This window comes from Pararge aegeria, chromosome 9 (assembly GCF_905163445.1).
Source record: "Pararge aegeria chromosome 9, ilParAegt1.1, whole genome shotgun sequence".
NCBI classification, from domain to species: domain Eukaryota; kingdom Metazoa; phylum Arthropoda; class Insecta; order Lepidoptera; family Nymphalidae; genus Pararge; species Pararge aegeria.
Window position 1 is genome coordinate 6,103,188 of NC_053188.1, and position 17,232 is coordinate 6,120,419.

Here is a 17,232-nt window from a genome sequence, read left to right on the forward strand (position 1 = left end):
GGACAAGGTGATGCAAATTTAGAATGAAGGCTACGATTATGATTATTAGTTACCAAAGGTACTTGTTGGACAGGTGGTAATCCAGAGGGGCCAGCAATTGGTTCATTTCTAGGACTTGACAGAGAGCTATGTGACGGATGTGGCAGGCCTGGGTGAGGTAGTGTGTTCAAAACGCTCAACCGTTGTTCCACAGGTGAATATCTCGGTCCAAGGATGCCATGGCTGTTTATTGTCATATTGATACCTGTAAAAAACAAGATCACCATCAGCGTATTCAATGTCCCCTAAACTACACAAGAAATGTGCAAGATTTCCAATTGGATAGATAACAAGTATTTAGCATATTATTTTTTCTAAACTTCATTCAGATTCTACAATTGGCGTTAGCTTGTTATTAGTATTGTAACAAAATATAAAAAAAGTGAAACGGTTTTATGAAAGCAGTAAAATTAAATGTTTGAAATGTACAAACATGGTAGAAACTTACAAAGCCATCGCTGCAATTAATTCGCACCCAAAAGAATAGTATAATATTTCAAAAAACATGTTATTAATCTAAAAGTTGCTTTTAAACTCGGTGAAGAACGCAATAGTAACAGATTTACCGAACTTTAAAAGTTCAAGTTGTAATTTATATCTTGGAATTTGTTTATACTCAATTTGACTTTGATTTTGACAGTGACACTGACTAGTAGAGATGGTCGTTTTTGTAAAAACGTTTTTGAACAACGATGCCAGTACTCGATGCCGGCATCCGATGCCAATATATTGAAAAACGGATGCCGATGCCGATGCGATGCCCGCAACGAGTGCGGTACCGTGCCGAGCGAGACAGGTGACCACGCAACGGAGAACGGGCGCGACGGCGCATCGGTACTCACTACTCGGCACCGACCGACAACGCCGCGCACCAAAATCCAAATCGAAGATGTCCGACGACGTATCTCTCGCTCGCTCACTCTCGGTACGATCGGTGATTGAGACATTGACATTACGTTACTAGAAGCGACATCAAATTTTATCTAATGTATGAACTAAATTTAAATTTTATGAATACTGGTATTTTTAATTCTATTTTTAGCGATCCTTTGAGTAATTCGGCTGTTAAAGTATATAGATTTGCTAGTGATTCTCTCAAATTGATATAGTTATATAGGTAGTTCATTTTGTATATTGTATTTATAGTTGTATATTGTATTTTGTATTGTATTATTATAATTGTAATATTTTGTGTGTACCGATGGGGCTGACATGAAGGTCACCTTCAAAAGTCCCTTATTAAATTATGAGAATTAAATTTTATCTGGCACAAAATTTTGGGCTCAGTATCGATCGATAATAAAGCATCCTCCAATTAAATTTTTTTAAATATATTTAATGTACAGAATTCGTTCCGTTACAGTTTTATTATATGTATATAGATTGATAGATAAAATAAAATACACAGTGAGTTTGTTTATAACTTTTGGTATTTAGCTTAGGTACAAGTAGAAGTAGTTTCGTTAAATAATAGGCATCAAATCAAATGTTATCATTATGGTAGCGTTGCCGAGTATCGATACGCAGACTTCAGTCAGCAATCAACATCTAATCTTGGTAAATTCCGTTGTCGAATCGATGCCAAAAAAAACGATGCCGGCATCGGATGCGGCTTACTTAGAAACGATGCGCATCGATGACAAAATATTACGAAAACGCCCATCTCTACTGACTAGACTGTAGCTGACGTAAGATCATTGTCAGGAGACAGCACCTGTTAACCCTCATTTTTCCTTCCTAATATTATGTTGTCTTTGTTTTTTAGGGTCAAACTACACATTGGAGAAGAGTGTTCCTCGGTGGACCGTGCAAGGCTATTGATGATTGATACTGATTGGACTGGTGTACTTTGCAGGTAATTATAATATTAAACCTATTATTAGGAATGAATAAGAGTTCTTCATTCCCGTTATTAATTACGTGTAAAAAGCGAGTATTATAACATTACCCTGTCTATTACTGAAATCAATCTGGTCCTAATCAATCTGGACCAACGTTTGTTGAAAATTTAAAATGAAATATTACTTACCCACGCTTTCATTGGCTCCATTTGACCTTATAGACACTGAGTCCTCTTCCGGTGATGATGGACGCATTGGGTCGTCAGGTGGTTCATCTTTGGGTATAGGTGGATGCGTCAGGGTCGGTGTCTCGATTGAGGTTTCAGGCCTAAATCGTCGCACAGATAATAAGGGGGATATTCTGGGAGGAGAGGCTTCTGGTGGCTCTCTGGGATCACGTGAGTCACGATGGTCTCGCGGATCCCTTATTTCTCGTAAATCACGGGGTTCTCTGTTATCTTTTACTTCTCGCGATTCTCTATGGTCCCTGGACTCTCGGTGATCACGTGGGTCTCGAGTATCTCGAGTGTCTCTAATTAAGTCACGGGTCTCTCTCTCACGTTCCCTATCCCATTCTCTATGCTCTCTTAAATCCCTCGTTTCGCGAGCTTCTCTATGACTGTCCCTGGTATCTTTACACTCCCTTTCACGAATTTCTCTACATTCCTTTCCTTCTCTTCTCTCTTCCTTATCCCGAGACTCCCGCAGATCTAACCTATCATGCGTTTCTGTGCAGTCCCTTATATCTTGTTGTTGACATTCCTCCATAGGTTCTGGGACGTTTCTTGCATCTATACCGGCTGCACTTAGGGTCGTCATTTCAGCTAATCCTTTGACCTTTGGAATAATAATAAAATATGAGTTTCACTTTTTATATTATACGACATAAAATCAAATTGAACTGAACAAATCTGCGAACAAATTAATATAATAAGTGGTGGCCGTGTAGTGACGGCAGATCAGAATACAGGTGTCACCGAACCTTTTCCCACTGGTGTCATACGAGGCGACCAAGGGAAAATAACGGCGAATGGACACCAGCGTCTCCTGTACTTATAATTACTACAGCGATCACCAACCCATCTTCCCAGGAATAAGGGCAAATCCGTCCATCGGTAGAGGTATTTGATCCAGCAGAGAAATGTTGTAGGCTAAAGAAGAAGAAATCTCCATTTTCATCACTTAATTTTAATAAACCTAATATAATTTATCTAGTGTTTACCTGAAGGCTCTCAGCAGTTTTAAGGAGAGCAGGCAGTTGGCAATATTGTACGTTGACCTCTCCCTTGTACATGAAGTCGACGAGTGTTCTGAGCTCTTCCAAGCCCACGTCCTTAAGGATCACGATGGGATGTCGCGAGGGATGGTCCACAAAAAGCGAACGGAAGTATGACGAGCACGCGGATAAAACTACCTGAAACGTTAATAATCAATGTTACTTAAAGTATCTCTGCGTGCAGTTTGTAAATCAAAACCTCCCTCCAAGAGCGAAACAATAATAAACTAGTGCGTGAAATCAGTACAGCACCTAGATACGGCTGTAATATGCGATACTTGCGGAAATGGTTTTCCCGCTTCAGCCATGAACTGACTCATAGCATGTTACCCAAGAACGTGGAAGGTACCACGTTAGTTTCTTTCAATTCGATATTACTTGCAACCCCTGCTATAACGGCAAGTATATTACGCGGTATTTGCGCATGATAAATTTCCTAAATTTAGATGGTAATCGTACAATCATGGAATGTTGCAATTTATTTTAAAATCCATAAAACTGAAATACATTTACGACTACATACTTAATAACACTTCGAGGTATGTTAGAGTATGACATTTGCGGATGCTCATAAGTAACAGAAGAAATATGGCTCATTACATTTATATGCTCCTAGGTAAGAGTCTAAAAATAAATTTACTAGATCGCTAGTGTGATAATGAAATGTCAATAAAATTATTATGTGTATATTTAAAATAATATTCTTTCGTTCTTCCGTCTAAAATTGATTCGTTCCCGAAGACAAATTGCATTGCATTGCTGACAGCCCAGTGGACGCCAATTTTGTTGGTTTGGTATTGGCCTCTAATAAACAGTTTTTAAGTGAAGCCAGCGTTGGCCGCCAATTTAATAATACAGCATTTACAACTTTTTTTCAATACATGATATGCTAATCTATCTATAATAAAGTCTTGCTGTTGCCCATGTTCTTTGTCCGTTTTTATTACAGTTTTCTACAAATTCCGTGAGAACGTTTTTTTTCCTGGGACAAGAAATATCCTACGTTATTTGCTGTCCTTTCGATTACCTCTATGCCAAAAATCAAATTGACTGGTTCGTTATTTAGGAAATAGGAAGGACAAACAAATAAAACACTTTCGCGTTTATAATATTAGTAAGGCTTACTTATATTTAATAATATTAGTATGGATCTCATTAGTCATTGGATGATTGGTTGACCGTGAACAGTGCTTTAGGCGACAAATAATATACTACGGACAATGCACAGATCGCCATCTAGCCCCAAAGTAAGCGTAGCTTGTGTTAAAGGTACTAAGATGATTGATAAATATTCTTGTGAATAATATACATAAATACTTATAATATACAGATAAACACCCAGAGACTGAAAAACTGACTGTTGTGGGAATCGAACCCACAGCCTTGACTCAGAAAGTAGTTGCGCTGCCCACTGCGCCAATCGGCCATCACAAAACTTATAAGTAGGTAGGTTCTTAGTTTCTCGTGTTACCTTATGAGCCCGGATGGAGGCACCTTCGGAACAGGCGAGCGTGACGTCCACCAAGCTCTCGTCGTGTAGCAGTTGGCTGAAAACGCCGAGCAGGTTGCTCTGATGATTGTTCCACCTCAGGCAATAGTGCTCACTTCCCATGTCTAAGCTAGCTCCCGCCGCTGTGGAAGAAAATAATTCACACTAAGAATTTATATATTTTTTCTGGTGGGAGCATAGAAATGTTAATAATACTTCTTGTAAAGATTTCAATGGGTTCAGGCTTCGGCCGTGCCGCGTTACGACCCTACCGACAAAGACGATTTTGAGGATTGGTGGATTTTGGGGTTTCAAATTAGGTATGATTAACTTAAATATCTGCCATACCCTGGTTAACTGGTTCGGCTACCCTTTTAGACTGCATCGTCACTTAAAACCAAATTAGATTGCAGTTATAATAATAAATGCAAAGACAACATTATGTTCCACAGCATTGAACATGTTACACAATCACATCATGTTTATACACTACAAATATATAATTAACCAATAATTCGAACCGCGAAATTAAAACTAGCACTATAAGTTAATTTTCAATCTTCGCAAGAATATCAGATTCTCTGAAAAGATGGTATTCCTTTTCATCAGTTAAGACTTCATTAACATCAGTCTTTATTAAGTCTACATCTACAGTACTGAGTCTACACTTGGGGAAAACATCAAACACATAGTTCTCAAACTCAAAAGAGCCGGAGCAATGCGGATTAAAATCCAGCCATTTCCGGATAATTCGTAAGGGCATATTAAATCTATTTATTTAATATTTTCTCCAAGTGTAGTTAGAAACACTACAGTAAAAATAAAAAAAGCGATGTGTCGTCTCTTGAAGTGTCTCATTATAATATTGACGTTTGTAAAGTAGCTCTACAAGACTGATAAAAAAGGCATATGATAATATCGGCGTTATTGGTATGATAACTATGGCTTAGTTGGCATAGGTGATTTTGTGCATATTTTGATACTAATTAACGTAACGTTAGGTGAGTGTGTGTTTCTACTGAATCAATTGGCAAGTAGGCTCAATTTTAAATTTTTACCGACACCTATGAAACTTGCAGCTCCAGAGGAACAACCCAACATATCCCGAGATGTTGACAGTACCTACCTACTTAAAACGGAAAATAATTTCACTTATAAACTGAGATGCGTTTAATATCTTAGGACTTTTGCAGGTTAGGATAGAAACGATACATATATGATAAGTGCTTTTAATACATATATCCTAATAATAAAACATTTTAAGAAAAACCTGTAAATTATTCCGCTGTAGGTAAGCATCATCTATAATGTGTAAAAAATACTGCAAAGTTATTAAGCATCAAATAGTAATATAAACTTAATTTTTTAATATTAATCATGTATTGTTCATACAGGTAGTATGTAGGTAAGTGTTCAAGTTACAAGTTACAAGGCACCTTTACGCAAAAGCAACCGATTTGAAAACGAGGTTTTATTTGAAAATGCATGATATAAGGGGGATATGTGCAAAGTCAAACTCAAAGTCAAATATTTCTTTATTCATTTAGGCACATAGATGGCACTTTTGATGCGTAGGTACATTACATGTAAAATATGACAAGCAATATGACATGTGCTTCGAAGCTGCGCTTCCTTGTCCGGGCTTTTCCTCACCGAGAGGCTTTGCTTCCTGTACTTTGTTTTCAAATCTTTAATATTTGGCTATTTAGTTCTGATAATTAATGCATATTTTTGTTAAGTAAGAAATCTCTTCAATAGATGGCGCTTGTACTACTTCAGGATAATGAAAAGTCACTTAGGGTTAGGGCGGTGTTTGTAATGCTATTTAATAATATTTCAGAGTATTCACTCATGATAGTTTAAATTCTACAAGTTTATTTCGTTCATTCACCTTTGTTAAGTTTTTTTTAATCTTGCGGGAACCATTTTGTTTCCACGGAATAAAAGTCTGTATGCTTTAAATATGTATCGATAAATAATAAACCAAATTTTGACAAGATTCATGAGCCTATATAAGTTAGCACAGATGGTTCATTGAGAAAAGCGTTGCGTTGCGTTTTATTAACACTCAATTAAAACCAGTTAAAAATAAACATTTCCCAGGTACTGTTCCGATACAAAACGTATTATTTGTTCACCTCCAGGATGCAAGCTGTATACGTGCCAACTTTTATCAATATTGGTGCAGTAGTTTTGCCGTATACCTATAGACAGGTTACAAAAAAATAAACAGGCTCTCTTTCTCATTTATAATATTAGTATAGATTGTACAACTTTTAGAACTTAGAATAAGTCTCAACGAATTATCGCAGGTAATGCATCATATGGTATATGCATATTCCATGTTACGCATCGATGCCTGTAACTAGGATAATGAGTAACCATAGTACCTTTAGAATTTTACAGGAGCACCCCAATAAGTAACAATAACAAAAGAAAATTAAAACAATTTGAGACAATCCTTAAAGATGGCCGCTGTCCGTTAAACCGTAGTTCACGAACCGTCATTTCAGCTGACAGCAAATCGAACAAGCACATGGTGAAATAGTTCGATTTGCTATCAGCTACAATGACGATTGTAATCATGAACAATCATTTTTTTCCCACTTATGAATGTTATATACTAAGGAGGTATCTTTATGCCGTCTGACTCTCTGAACAAGACTGATATAGTTATAGCTATATAACAATACTGAAGTCTTGGTATAGCTAGTGCATTAGCGATAGACTTCCGTATTTATATCAAAATGTCCACCGACACAATGTCTTGAATATTCGCTGCGAAACTTTTAATGAAATATCTGACAAATATAAAATTGTAGTAAGTACTATCAAAAGTTGAATTATTCACCCACTTTATATAGATTCATGCAAAAAAATGTAAGTGACAGCTTTGATACCGAAATAGTTATCTCTTAGTTGATGGCATTGAGCGGGAAAAACAGTTTGGAGAAGCGATGGTCCAAGAAGCTGGAACAGCGAACATTACCGTAGCGATTGTAGACCCTACCAGGTTGACAGGCGAAAAAAAGAGAGTGACAGGAAAGCTAGTTCTCAGAAATTCTGTGCAAAATAAGTCAAGGATGGCTGCTTTTCATTCCAAAAATTCCTACAGACCTGACCTTGGCCATGGTCTGAATAATATAACAACCTCATATTAAAGGTAACTGTTTTTTTTAGTGTTTTTAGAGGCGCAAGAAGCAATCTGGTTTGATAATCAACGTACTCGATACACAACATTTTATTTATAATACTATTAAAATTTTAGAAACCCTTTTTAGAAACCCTGAAAGTTTAGAAGATTTCTATTCAGTGTACATTATTCTGCTAGTCAAGCCCTTTCATTTGATACCTATTAAGAGTTGTGAAAAATGTAGTTCGCTATTTTTGCGTGGCAGCCATCATTAGATACCCATACTGCGGGAGATGTGAAGAAACATGCAATACGCCATTTCGTTACGGCGGTGATTTTGGACCGATTTTCATCAAACATAGCTAAAAACACTCTCAACAATTCACCTTTTAAACAAAAAAACAAAATCAAAATCGATTTATCCGTTTGGGAGATCTGATGTCACATACTCAAACACACACCCACACCCACGCGCACATACACACACACACACACACACACACACACACACACAGCAACATAGTTAAAGCTAGTTGGATATTAAAAATGAAATAATTTTGTTCCAAACATTTTCTGAGATCAATATACTCTGTCCTCTATGATTTGCTGTCACCATATCACTGCCTCATATTAATAAACGAGGCGTAACTACAAAATAGTTACGGAGTGCATAGACACACTTCAACTGACAGCAACTTTTTTTTAGTCCCTTCGACATTGTATAACAATGTCAAAGGGACTAAAAAAAAGTCTACTCGTACCTTAGATTGTAATTATAGTTTATTTGGCATATCTTGGCATCCTAAAAATAAGGGCTATAATTCTACAGTAAAACTTTAACAATATTATAGCACTGCCGCCGTGTCATTTTGTTATCGGTTTATGCCACTGGCTCGCCATCCCAGACCTAAACCTTGTCTTAACGTTCATTAAAATAACGAAGATAACCTGTGAAATTATTCTTTTGTGGGGATCGCTTACATAGTTTCATGAACAATACACGCATTAAGAAACCATGTAGGCAGTCCATCACTGTTATTTAATATGACGAACGTTACCGTAGATTATTTCACAGTATCGGTTCGCGACAAACAAGGTCACAAACATTTTGAGTATCTACTAAGTTAGTTATAAAAATCGCATCAGACATTTAGTCCGCCTTTTTATTTAGTCTTATGTATCTGTAATGTTAAAGCAAAGGGGTCTAAATATTTTGTATACCAAATAGTCTAATATAAATCGATAAAACAAGTAGACTAAGACTAATATAGAGTAAGGTTATACAGATAACACAGGTGTACTGGTTTGTCGACCGGCGCAGAGGTCAATCCCAGATTCGATACGGTAAATGATTTCTCACCCCCGCCCCCCACTTTTGTGGGATTACCCAATGGTTTCCACTTAACCGACAAAGACGTGTCGCCAAATGATTTAGAGTTCCAGTAGTCTTCTAGAAACAGCTTAACTGTTTTGTTTCATATAACTGCCATATAAGTACGACTAACAGGTTAACCCGATTTCAAGGGCTAATAATTGTGGAAGAGCTTTGATTTTCAATATAACAAACCTGAATGGCAGACAACCACTCTACATCCTAAACGGTTGAAAGTCGAAATTCGAAGTTTTGAGAGAATTTTTTCTTTGAGTACCTACCATAAATTTCATGTTGTGTCTTTTGTTTATTTTTAGCTTTGCCTGTTCTTTGCTGGCAGTGCGAGAAGATCGATCGTCAGCGATATACACGTTGTTAATAACTCGATTATTTCATAAATTACAGAGCACTTTAACAATAGAGCGAGCGGTACCTAACGCTATAAAGCGCGTGTATTCCTTATCAGCGCAGGCCTATTTCCTGCACGAGTAACTGATTAATAACGCATTGGTATTAGCATGCGGAATGTTTGAATCGATGTAAAGCCTTTACGCACCTACCATTGCTCGTCTGGTAAAGCTACTCTATTATATTAAACAGTTTTATTTGTAGATACTTATTATTTTTTAAACAATAATTGACGGACCAAGTCTTAAGAGGCAGACGGGTCGGGCCCCCTGAATTTTTATTGAAAACCATTGCCTATAAACAGAGCAATAATTCGGGCCTGCAAGGAGTCAGTGGCGTGCACTTCATAGATGCACAAAAGCACTGCCTACCCTAGAATGTATATACAACTCTTATAGCAGGAGCCGTTTTATAAAATTTTCCAGCTGTATGCATACCCTGGTAAGAAACCCAGTGCACGCAGCTGCAAGGACTACGTCATACAAATGGCCGCACTGTGTTCTGAGGCGTACCAAGGAGTTAGGCTTCAAGACGACCAGTCCCTTAAAACCGCAAAACGGCAATGCTTTTTGGCGGCAGAAATAAGCGTGGCGATAAGTACTTCCACGGACGAGCTCTGTCGCAAAAAGTTCTACTACTTTTAAATGCATTACGAACCGTTTTTTATTAAACTGCGTATCCTCAACTAAAATGTTTGTTATACTTTTATTACTTATTACCTACTTAAAGGATAATTGTAATACAGACACGTTCGCCAAATATATGTCTAGCAATACTTGTAATTGAAAATTAAAAAAGAAATCCGAACATATTTCAATTGATGCGAAGAAGGTAAGGTGAGAATTTGGATTAATTAAAGAAGGAATATCAAGAAAATTTAATCAGTGCTTTGGGCAACAAACTTATCATTTGCCAAATTATACCTACTGTTTTCGTGAGTTTAAAAGTGGTAGAAGCAGTATATAATAAAAATAGACATAGGTCTGCTTTTTCAGGTCATTTCTTACATTTCTTGTTTCGATTTGCATGATGACAACCAGTCAGCCGCAGCAAGCACGAAACGTCATAGATTGTTATAAAAGGACCGTTGCAATTTCAATTAATATTTATTAGTATACAGGCCATATCCGCCATTTCATGAAACTTCTTTAAAAAGTTATATCGGGATGGTTCGCATCTCTAATATGGAAAGTCACTAAATTTACGTGTTCACAGGTTAAGGACCGCTTATGCAAAACACATAACACAGACGGAGGTAGCTCACAACGGGTAACCTAGATGATCTTGCCTTCCAATTAATCTTGGATATACAGATTCGACCCGCTTGCGCAATAGCAACTGACAGAATACGTCTTTGTAGAAGGCGACATAGGCATTCAAACTGATACTCGTATAACGGTTGAAATAAATCATTAAAATATGATTATAAGAATAAATAATCTATACTAATAATAAAACTGTAACTGGAAGATTTCTGTATGTACATTTAATATATTTTGAATCGGGGGATGCTTTATAATCGATACTGAGTCCAAATCAGATTTTTATTAAATCTTTCTCTGTCTGTCTGTCTGTCTGACCAGGCATCACGTTAAAACTACTGAACGAATTTAAATAAAATTTGGTATTGTGGTAGCTGATATCCCGGGTCAATATATAGGATACTTTGTATCCCGATAAACCGCTAGTAATAAATAAAGAAATAAATATACTACGACAATGCACACATCGCCGTCTAGCCCAAAGTAAGCGTAGCTTGTGTACTAAGATGACTGATGAATATTTTTATGAACAATATACATAAATACTTATAAAATACAGATAAACACCCAGACACATTCATACTCATCACACAAACATTTTTCCAGTAGCGGGAATCGAACCCACAGCAGCATTCAGAACGCAGAGTCGCTGCCCACTGCGCCAATCGGCCGTCAAGCCTGGAGTGTTTGTTTTTTTGTTCTCATCTGGAACAACCCGTCATAATCTTTAACATATCAACCTATTACTTCCCACTACTCGGTTTACCTCAAACTTCTAAACTCTGGCTGGTACTAAGAATTTCTTGATAGAAAACAGTGGGTAAAATTATATTTTATATACCGAGTACAAGATGTATACTTTAAATAGAAAAAGAACAGAGATAATGCTAAGAAATTAAACTTACATTTTAACTGTAACGTTATCTTTATTGATTTATTCTTATACATACCTACATATATGAGAATATTATTTGAGCCGTGACCTTCGAAACATGCCGGCATAAATATATAAAAAATGAATATGCAAATAAATAGCCGCAAAATGCAAATAAGTTTGCCGATTGAATCATTTTCTTGGAAGATTTGCATATGTTGACCCCCTATTGTTTTGTTTTTTTTTGTTATTTAAATGAACGTAGGTAGGTTTAATAAATAAATTTCTTCGCTAGGTCTAATTGAATTTTAAATTCGTGACACCTTACAGAAAACGGTCGGCTTTGTTCTTGTAAAAAATGTTAAATACTAAATAACCTATTGTAAACTAAGTATCTGTTAAATAAATAACGAGGCGTTATTTAACTTGCCACGAGTACTATCGATTCAAAATTTGCAATTAATTACTCGGCTCAATAAGTTTTCGATCGAGCTAAAGTTGCCTACTTAAGGCTTAAATAGGCTGGGGCCCAGAGACGTAAGACCAGTAAAAAAAGTATATTTGCTAAGGTATGACAAATCGCGGTGAACTTCGATATTATACCTTACTTTTATAATTATAGATAAGGAACTAGTTTTATTAGTCTGTTATCTTTTTACACCTAATGAGCAAATTCGATAAAATTTAATCAGGAGATACATTGAATGATTGATTGAATCCTGAGTAAGGACAATTAACCTTTTTAGCCAGGAAATCAAAATTTTCCACCAGAAAAAATATCTCGTAAACTGCGGACACGGAATTAAAAACATACGGAAACCGTGTACATGACTAATACAGAAGCATCAAGCTTCAGTATTAGTCATGTACGCGGTAAACCACTCCACTTTAGTAGTGTTTCTGAAAAAGGTTGTTAATAAATTCATTCCAGGCAGCTGTTGAAATGTTCGAAACGTTTATCATGAAATGGGGAAAATGAGAAAAAAATTGTGAGCAAGCAACACTACGCGGGTGTGAAGTGAGACGTCGCGTGGCGTTTTCACCGTTTTTGGACACGATGCATTGCATGCAAAAATGGCTGAAGGAAGGTTATGTATGTTCGTAATTCTGTAACTGCGGATAGTGGCTCACTACCGCCGCTTAAAGTATTATTAATTAAAAATGACTGTTGTTATAAAAAACGAAAAACTTAAAGATAAGTGTTATAAAAATTAAGTTTTTATTATTCGTACTGGAGATTTTCTTCATTTCATATCATCTGCATACCCTGTGCATACCCTCTGTGCACGCCACTGGCAAGCGTTAAGGACTTCGGCCCTGAGCCCTGTGCCCTGTAAGGGGTCGGTAATGGTTTGATAATGATGAAGCATCTAAAATCATATTACCAATCGATTTTTGGTAATGCCCACACTGTCAATGACAATGCGAGCACAGGGTGTCGGTCAGGGTGAGCGACAGCTTGTGCTCGCCACTGAAGGGCACAACGCCGGCCAAGTAAGTTCACGCGTTCTGTACAAGCGAACTTCCTTTTGTATGTCCTCGAATACCGTTTCGCACCTCCATGCGGGAAGATAAATATAGTCGAGATTATAAATGTGTGCGTACGCGTGCGGGCACGACGCAGTCAAGATCAAGGGCGCGCGATTGCGCAAGAGTTGGCTATCGCACCGCACTGCAACTCAGTGTGATGTCATCGCGTCTGCGCCCCTCCCCGCACCGCCCGCGCCGTACACCTCTCATCACGCTCGTTTCAGAAAGGCCGCGGACGCGGAACGTTCTATTTTTAAATGTACCAACTAGACGGCCTTAGTATCTATTATTTTATCTGTAATCCTAATAATTATTATTTTGAAAAATTTATATCTTCGATCTATCTGTAAATATAGAATTTAGGCTAGGAAAAGTTTATTTGAACATCAACATTACAACTTGTTTGTTACATACATTACGTAAAAATATTGGCTACAGTACGTAAAAATATCGGCTAATAGGAATATAGGCTTTGTTCTTACTGACTGGCAACCAACGGCCGAACGTAGAAAGATGCAATGAGCATATTAGGTACGATGCGGTAATAGTCCAGTGGTTAGAGCTTCAGTCTTCCTTTTAAGGAGGGCTGTGGAAGGAGGGTGTTCGATTCCTGGCACGCAACTCTAAATTTTCGGAGTTATGTGCGTTTTTAATTTAAGCATATCTTGATTTAACGGTGGAGGAGAAAAACATCGTGAGGCAACCTGCATATGTGAGAGTTCTCCATAACGTTCTCATAGGTGTGTTAAGATTACTAAGTCAGGACGGCGGCCTAAATTAACTCTTCTCATTCAGTAACGGTCTGACGCTCTATGGCTCTTAAAGTAAACCATGAAAGGATTTTTTTATAATGTTTCTGGGAGAAGGTAAATCAAGGGAAAAATTTGAAAGAGTGTCTGTAATTTTTCAAGTTATGTTTTAGACCAAATGTAGCCCACTTGCCCGCATTGGAGCAGCGTGGTAGGTATATTCTCTAAAACTTATCTCCTATGGGAAAGAGGCTGGTTCTCTGCACAGAGAAATTACGCTATGCTTTATACGATGCCGAAGTGGTGATAGTCTATTGGTTACAAATTCGGCTTCAATTTCGGGGGGCTGAGTGTGATAACCGGCTCGCACCTCTATGTTTTCTAAATTATGTGCGATTAAAGCATTGCGTTTTAACCATATAATTATCACTTGCTGTAACGGTGAAGGAAAGCATGCCTAAGAGTTCTCCATAATGTTTAAAAAGGCGTATAGAGTCCACCAATCCGCACTTGACCAGCGTGGAGGTTTACGTCCTGCTGTTATCTCACTCTGAGAGAAGACCCGTGGCTGGTAACGGGTTGTTATTGATGCATAGTAATACTAAAGGTATTAACTGGTTGTCTGTTCAATTTCGATTTACCCATACTTGATAGATATGCCATCGCATTTCCTGTTAGGCGTCTAAAATGACCTTGTGGTGGGAATTCACCTTCGCAGTTTTTATGATATTCAATAGTAATTATTATGATAGAATATCCAGTAATATTTTTTTAGAATTATTATAACAACGGCGTGCATAGGAGTACGATCTAGATTCATAGATCTATCGTAAATATTATGCGTATTTTGCTTTTTAATACCATATTACTGAGTAGTTTGTACAATGCGTACGATAGTAAGTATATAGTTGGTTGTAGGTAATAGTAGTATTTTTTTTATTCCACTACAAGTTAGCCCTTGACTGCAATCTCACTTGGTGGTAAGTGATGACGCAGACTACGATGGTAGCGGTTAGGGAGTATGATAGTCATAACCCCTACCTGAACACTAAATCGCTAAGCGGCATGTCTTTGTCAGGAAGGTGGGAACTACCACAAGCCTCCCACCAGACCAGACCAGAGAAAATTCAGAATTTATAAATTCCCAAAATTCCCCTACTGGGAGTCGAACCCGGGACCTCCTAGTTTAATTCACAGCGCTCACCGTTGCGCCCATCGTTGGACCAGCGGTCATCGAATAGTAGTAGGTAAATTGGTGTGACATTAACGTTAACATTCGTTACTAGCGAGTGAGGGTAAAAGTTGGTTAAGATCTGAAGCCAATGTGCGATGTCAGCGTTATTGCTGTACATAAAAACACGCCGTGGGTTTGGTCGTGTATATATATTTGTGATAATTTTAAAATCATTTATTCTTTTTCATTTTTTTTGTAAATTAATAACAATGCTTAAAAAAAATTAAAATTACTTAATTTTTTTTTTTTTGTGATACGTATTATTAGTGAATGTAGATTTATAAACTTTCCGAAATGTGCGAGTGGCTCAAACATCGTTTTTAAAGAAGAGCTTTTTGTGACAGAGCTTGTACAGGGAAGTACCACCGCCAGGAAGTAACAATTCTGCTCGGCGGTAGAAATAAACATGGCGGCATTTCTTCAGCGGACGAGCTTTGTCACAAAAATCTACTACCTACTACTGAAACAGATTTATTTTTCATTTTAGCCCCTTTGTGCCTGCCAGAAGGGATCTCGGAGGATTTTTTATATTACATCATATCTGATATCATCATATAAACACGTGACCGGCCCATCATGTGCACGGGTCTACTTCCACGATGAGAAGATGTTGAGTTCACCACGTGGTGGCCACGCTGGTCCTGTGGACCCACACACCTTTGAGAACATTATGGAGCACTCTCAGGCATGCAGGTTTCCTCACGATGTTTTCCTTCACCGTTGAAGCAAATTATATTTAAATTGCTTAACACGCACAGCTTGCAGCTTAGAAACGTTAGAGATCCGAGTTCGGATTAGAACTCTCGAAAGTGAACTCGAAGTCCAATAGGCTTTCAACGTTTTCAATATTTACTCATCCTTAGTATAAAATATCATTTTTAGTTAAATTAATATCCGCGCGAGTAGCTTATTACGGAAGTGAGATAAAATGCAGTTTGCATGTTTTACGAGCATAGTAGAGGGTGAAATTGAGGGCGAAGCCGCTTACCATGTTAGGGAAGTATAACTTGCAGAAGTTAACCTTGTAGTAGCCTAGTGGTTACGACTTCGGTCTTATTTTCTGGGATACCGAGTTCGATCCCTGGCACGCCTCTAGCCATGTAAAGTTATATGCGATTTAAGCAATAAATTTCTCTTGCTTTACGGTACAGAGAATGTTGAAAAATTAAATGTAAAGAAACCAGCATGTCTGAGAGTTCTCCACTACGTTCTCAAATGGGTGAAACCACGTGGCCCGCTTAGTGATGATGATAAATAACAAAATATATTCATTTTACTGACTGATTGTAGGTACAGTAAGGAAAAAAATAGTAAAAAAGTATTACAAACAGTACATCTTATAATAATATAGTGACAACAAGGTAACAAAGTCTGTGTGTAACACCAGACAGAAAGGGTGTACAGCTCAGCATTTGCCATGCATTTTAGGTACATGCATGCCTCTGATTTTCAGCTGAGACCCGAGTGACGATACGGCAAATAAAATAGATAAATAAAAGTAATTAAATAAATAAATAAAGCGAAGCACACACTAATATAAGGAGTACTTAAAGTACCAGTTTGTGAACATGAACCAGTTATTACCACTTGTGATAATAGTCGTTATAGCCCACCAACCTAATACCTATTACCACAAGTGGGTCTTTGCTCTAAAAACCAACGTCCTTTGCCCAGCTGTGGGACGCGTTCCCAATATGTATGTATATCAAAACTACTTATGCACTTTACTCGTCCTAGGCTGCGGAAGTGGCTCGACCTTGCAACTACATTTACAACAACTAGTAATCAACAGCTTAAATTTGATAAAAGTCCACTGCTGAACTAAAGGCCTCTCCCAAAGGGAGAGTTCGGCCACTATTGGGTTAGTGATCGCATTATATGCTAGTAGTAGCAAAGAGGATACTGCTGCCCGTTCTACGTTATATTCCTTAAGACGCCACGTACGACACCCGCGTCAAGAAGAATTATGGTGACAACTGTTTTCTGATCTGCCGTCAACATACGGCACAGTACAACAACAACTAG

General features: G+C 37.6%; 1 protein-coding gene across 3 annotated transcripts in view; it reads right to left on the reverse strand.

Annotated features, from left to right (window-relative positions):
* LOC120626561 (zinc finger protein 768-like) overlaps positions 1-17,232 on the reverse strand; it is a 78,589-nt gene that overhangs the window by 15,027 nt on the left and 46,330 nt on the right. For all 3 annotated transcript variants that reach the window (XM_039894112.1, XM_039894113.1, XM_039894114.1), the window contains exons 2-5: positions 4,628-4,788; positions 3,103-3,294; positions 2,069-2,717; positions 54-244 (exon numbers count right to left, since the gene is read on the reverse strand). In XM_039894112.1, coding sequence (XP_039750046.1) covers positions 54-244; positions 2,069-2,717; positions 3,103-3,294; positions 4,628-4,768 — 1,173 coding nt within the window. In that variant the 5' untranslated portion in view covers positions 4,769-4,788. The remainder of the gene's footprint in view (positions 1-53; positions 245-2,068; positions 2,718-3,102; positions 3,295-4,627; positions 4,789-17,232) is intronic.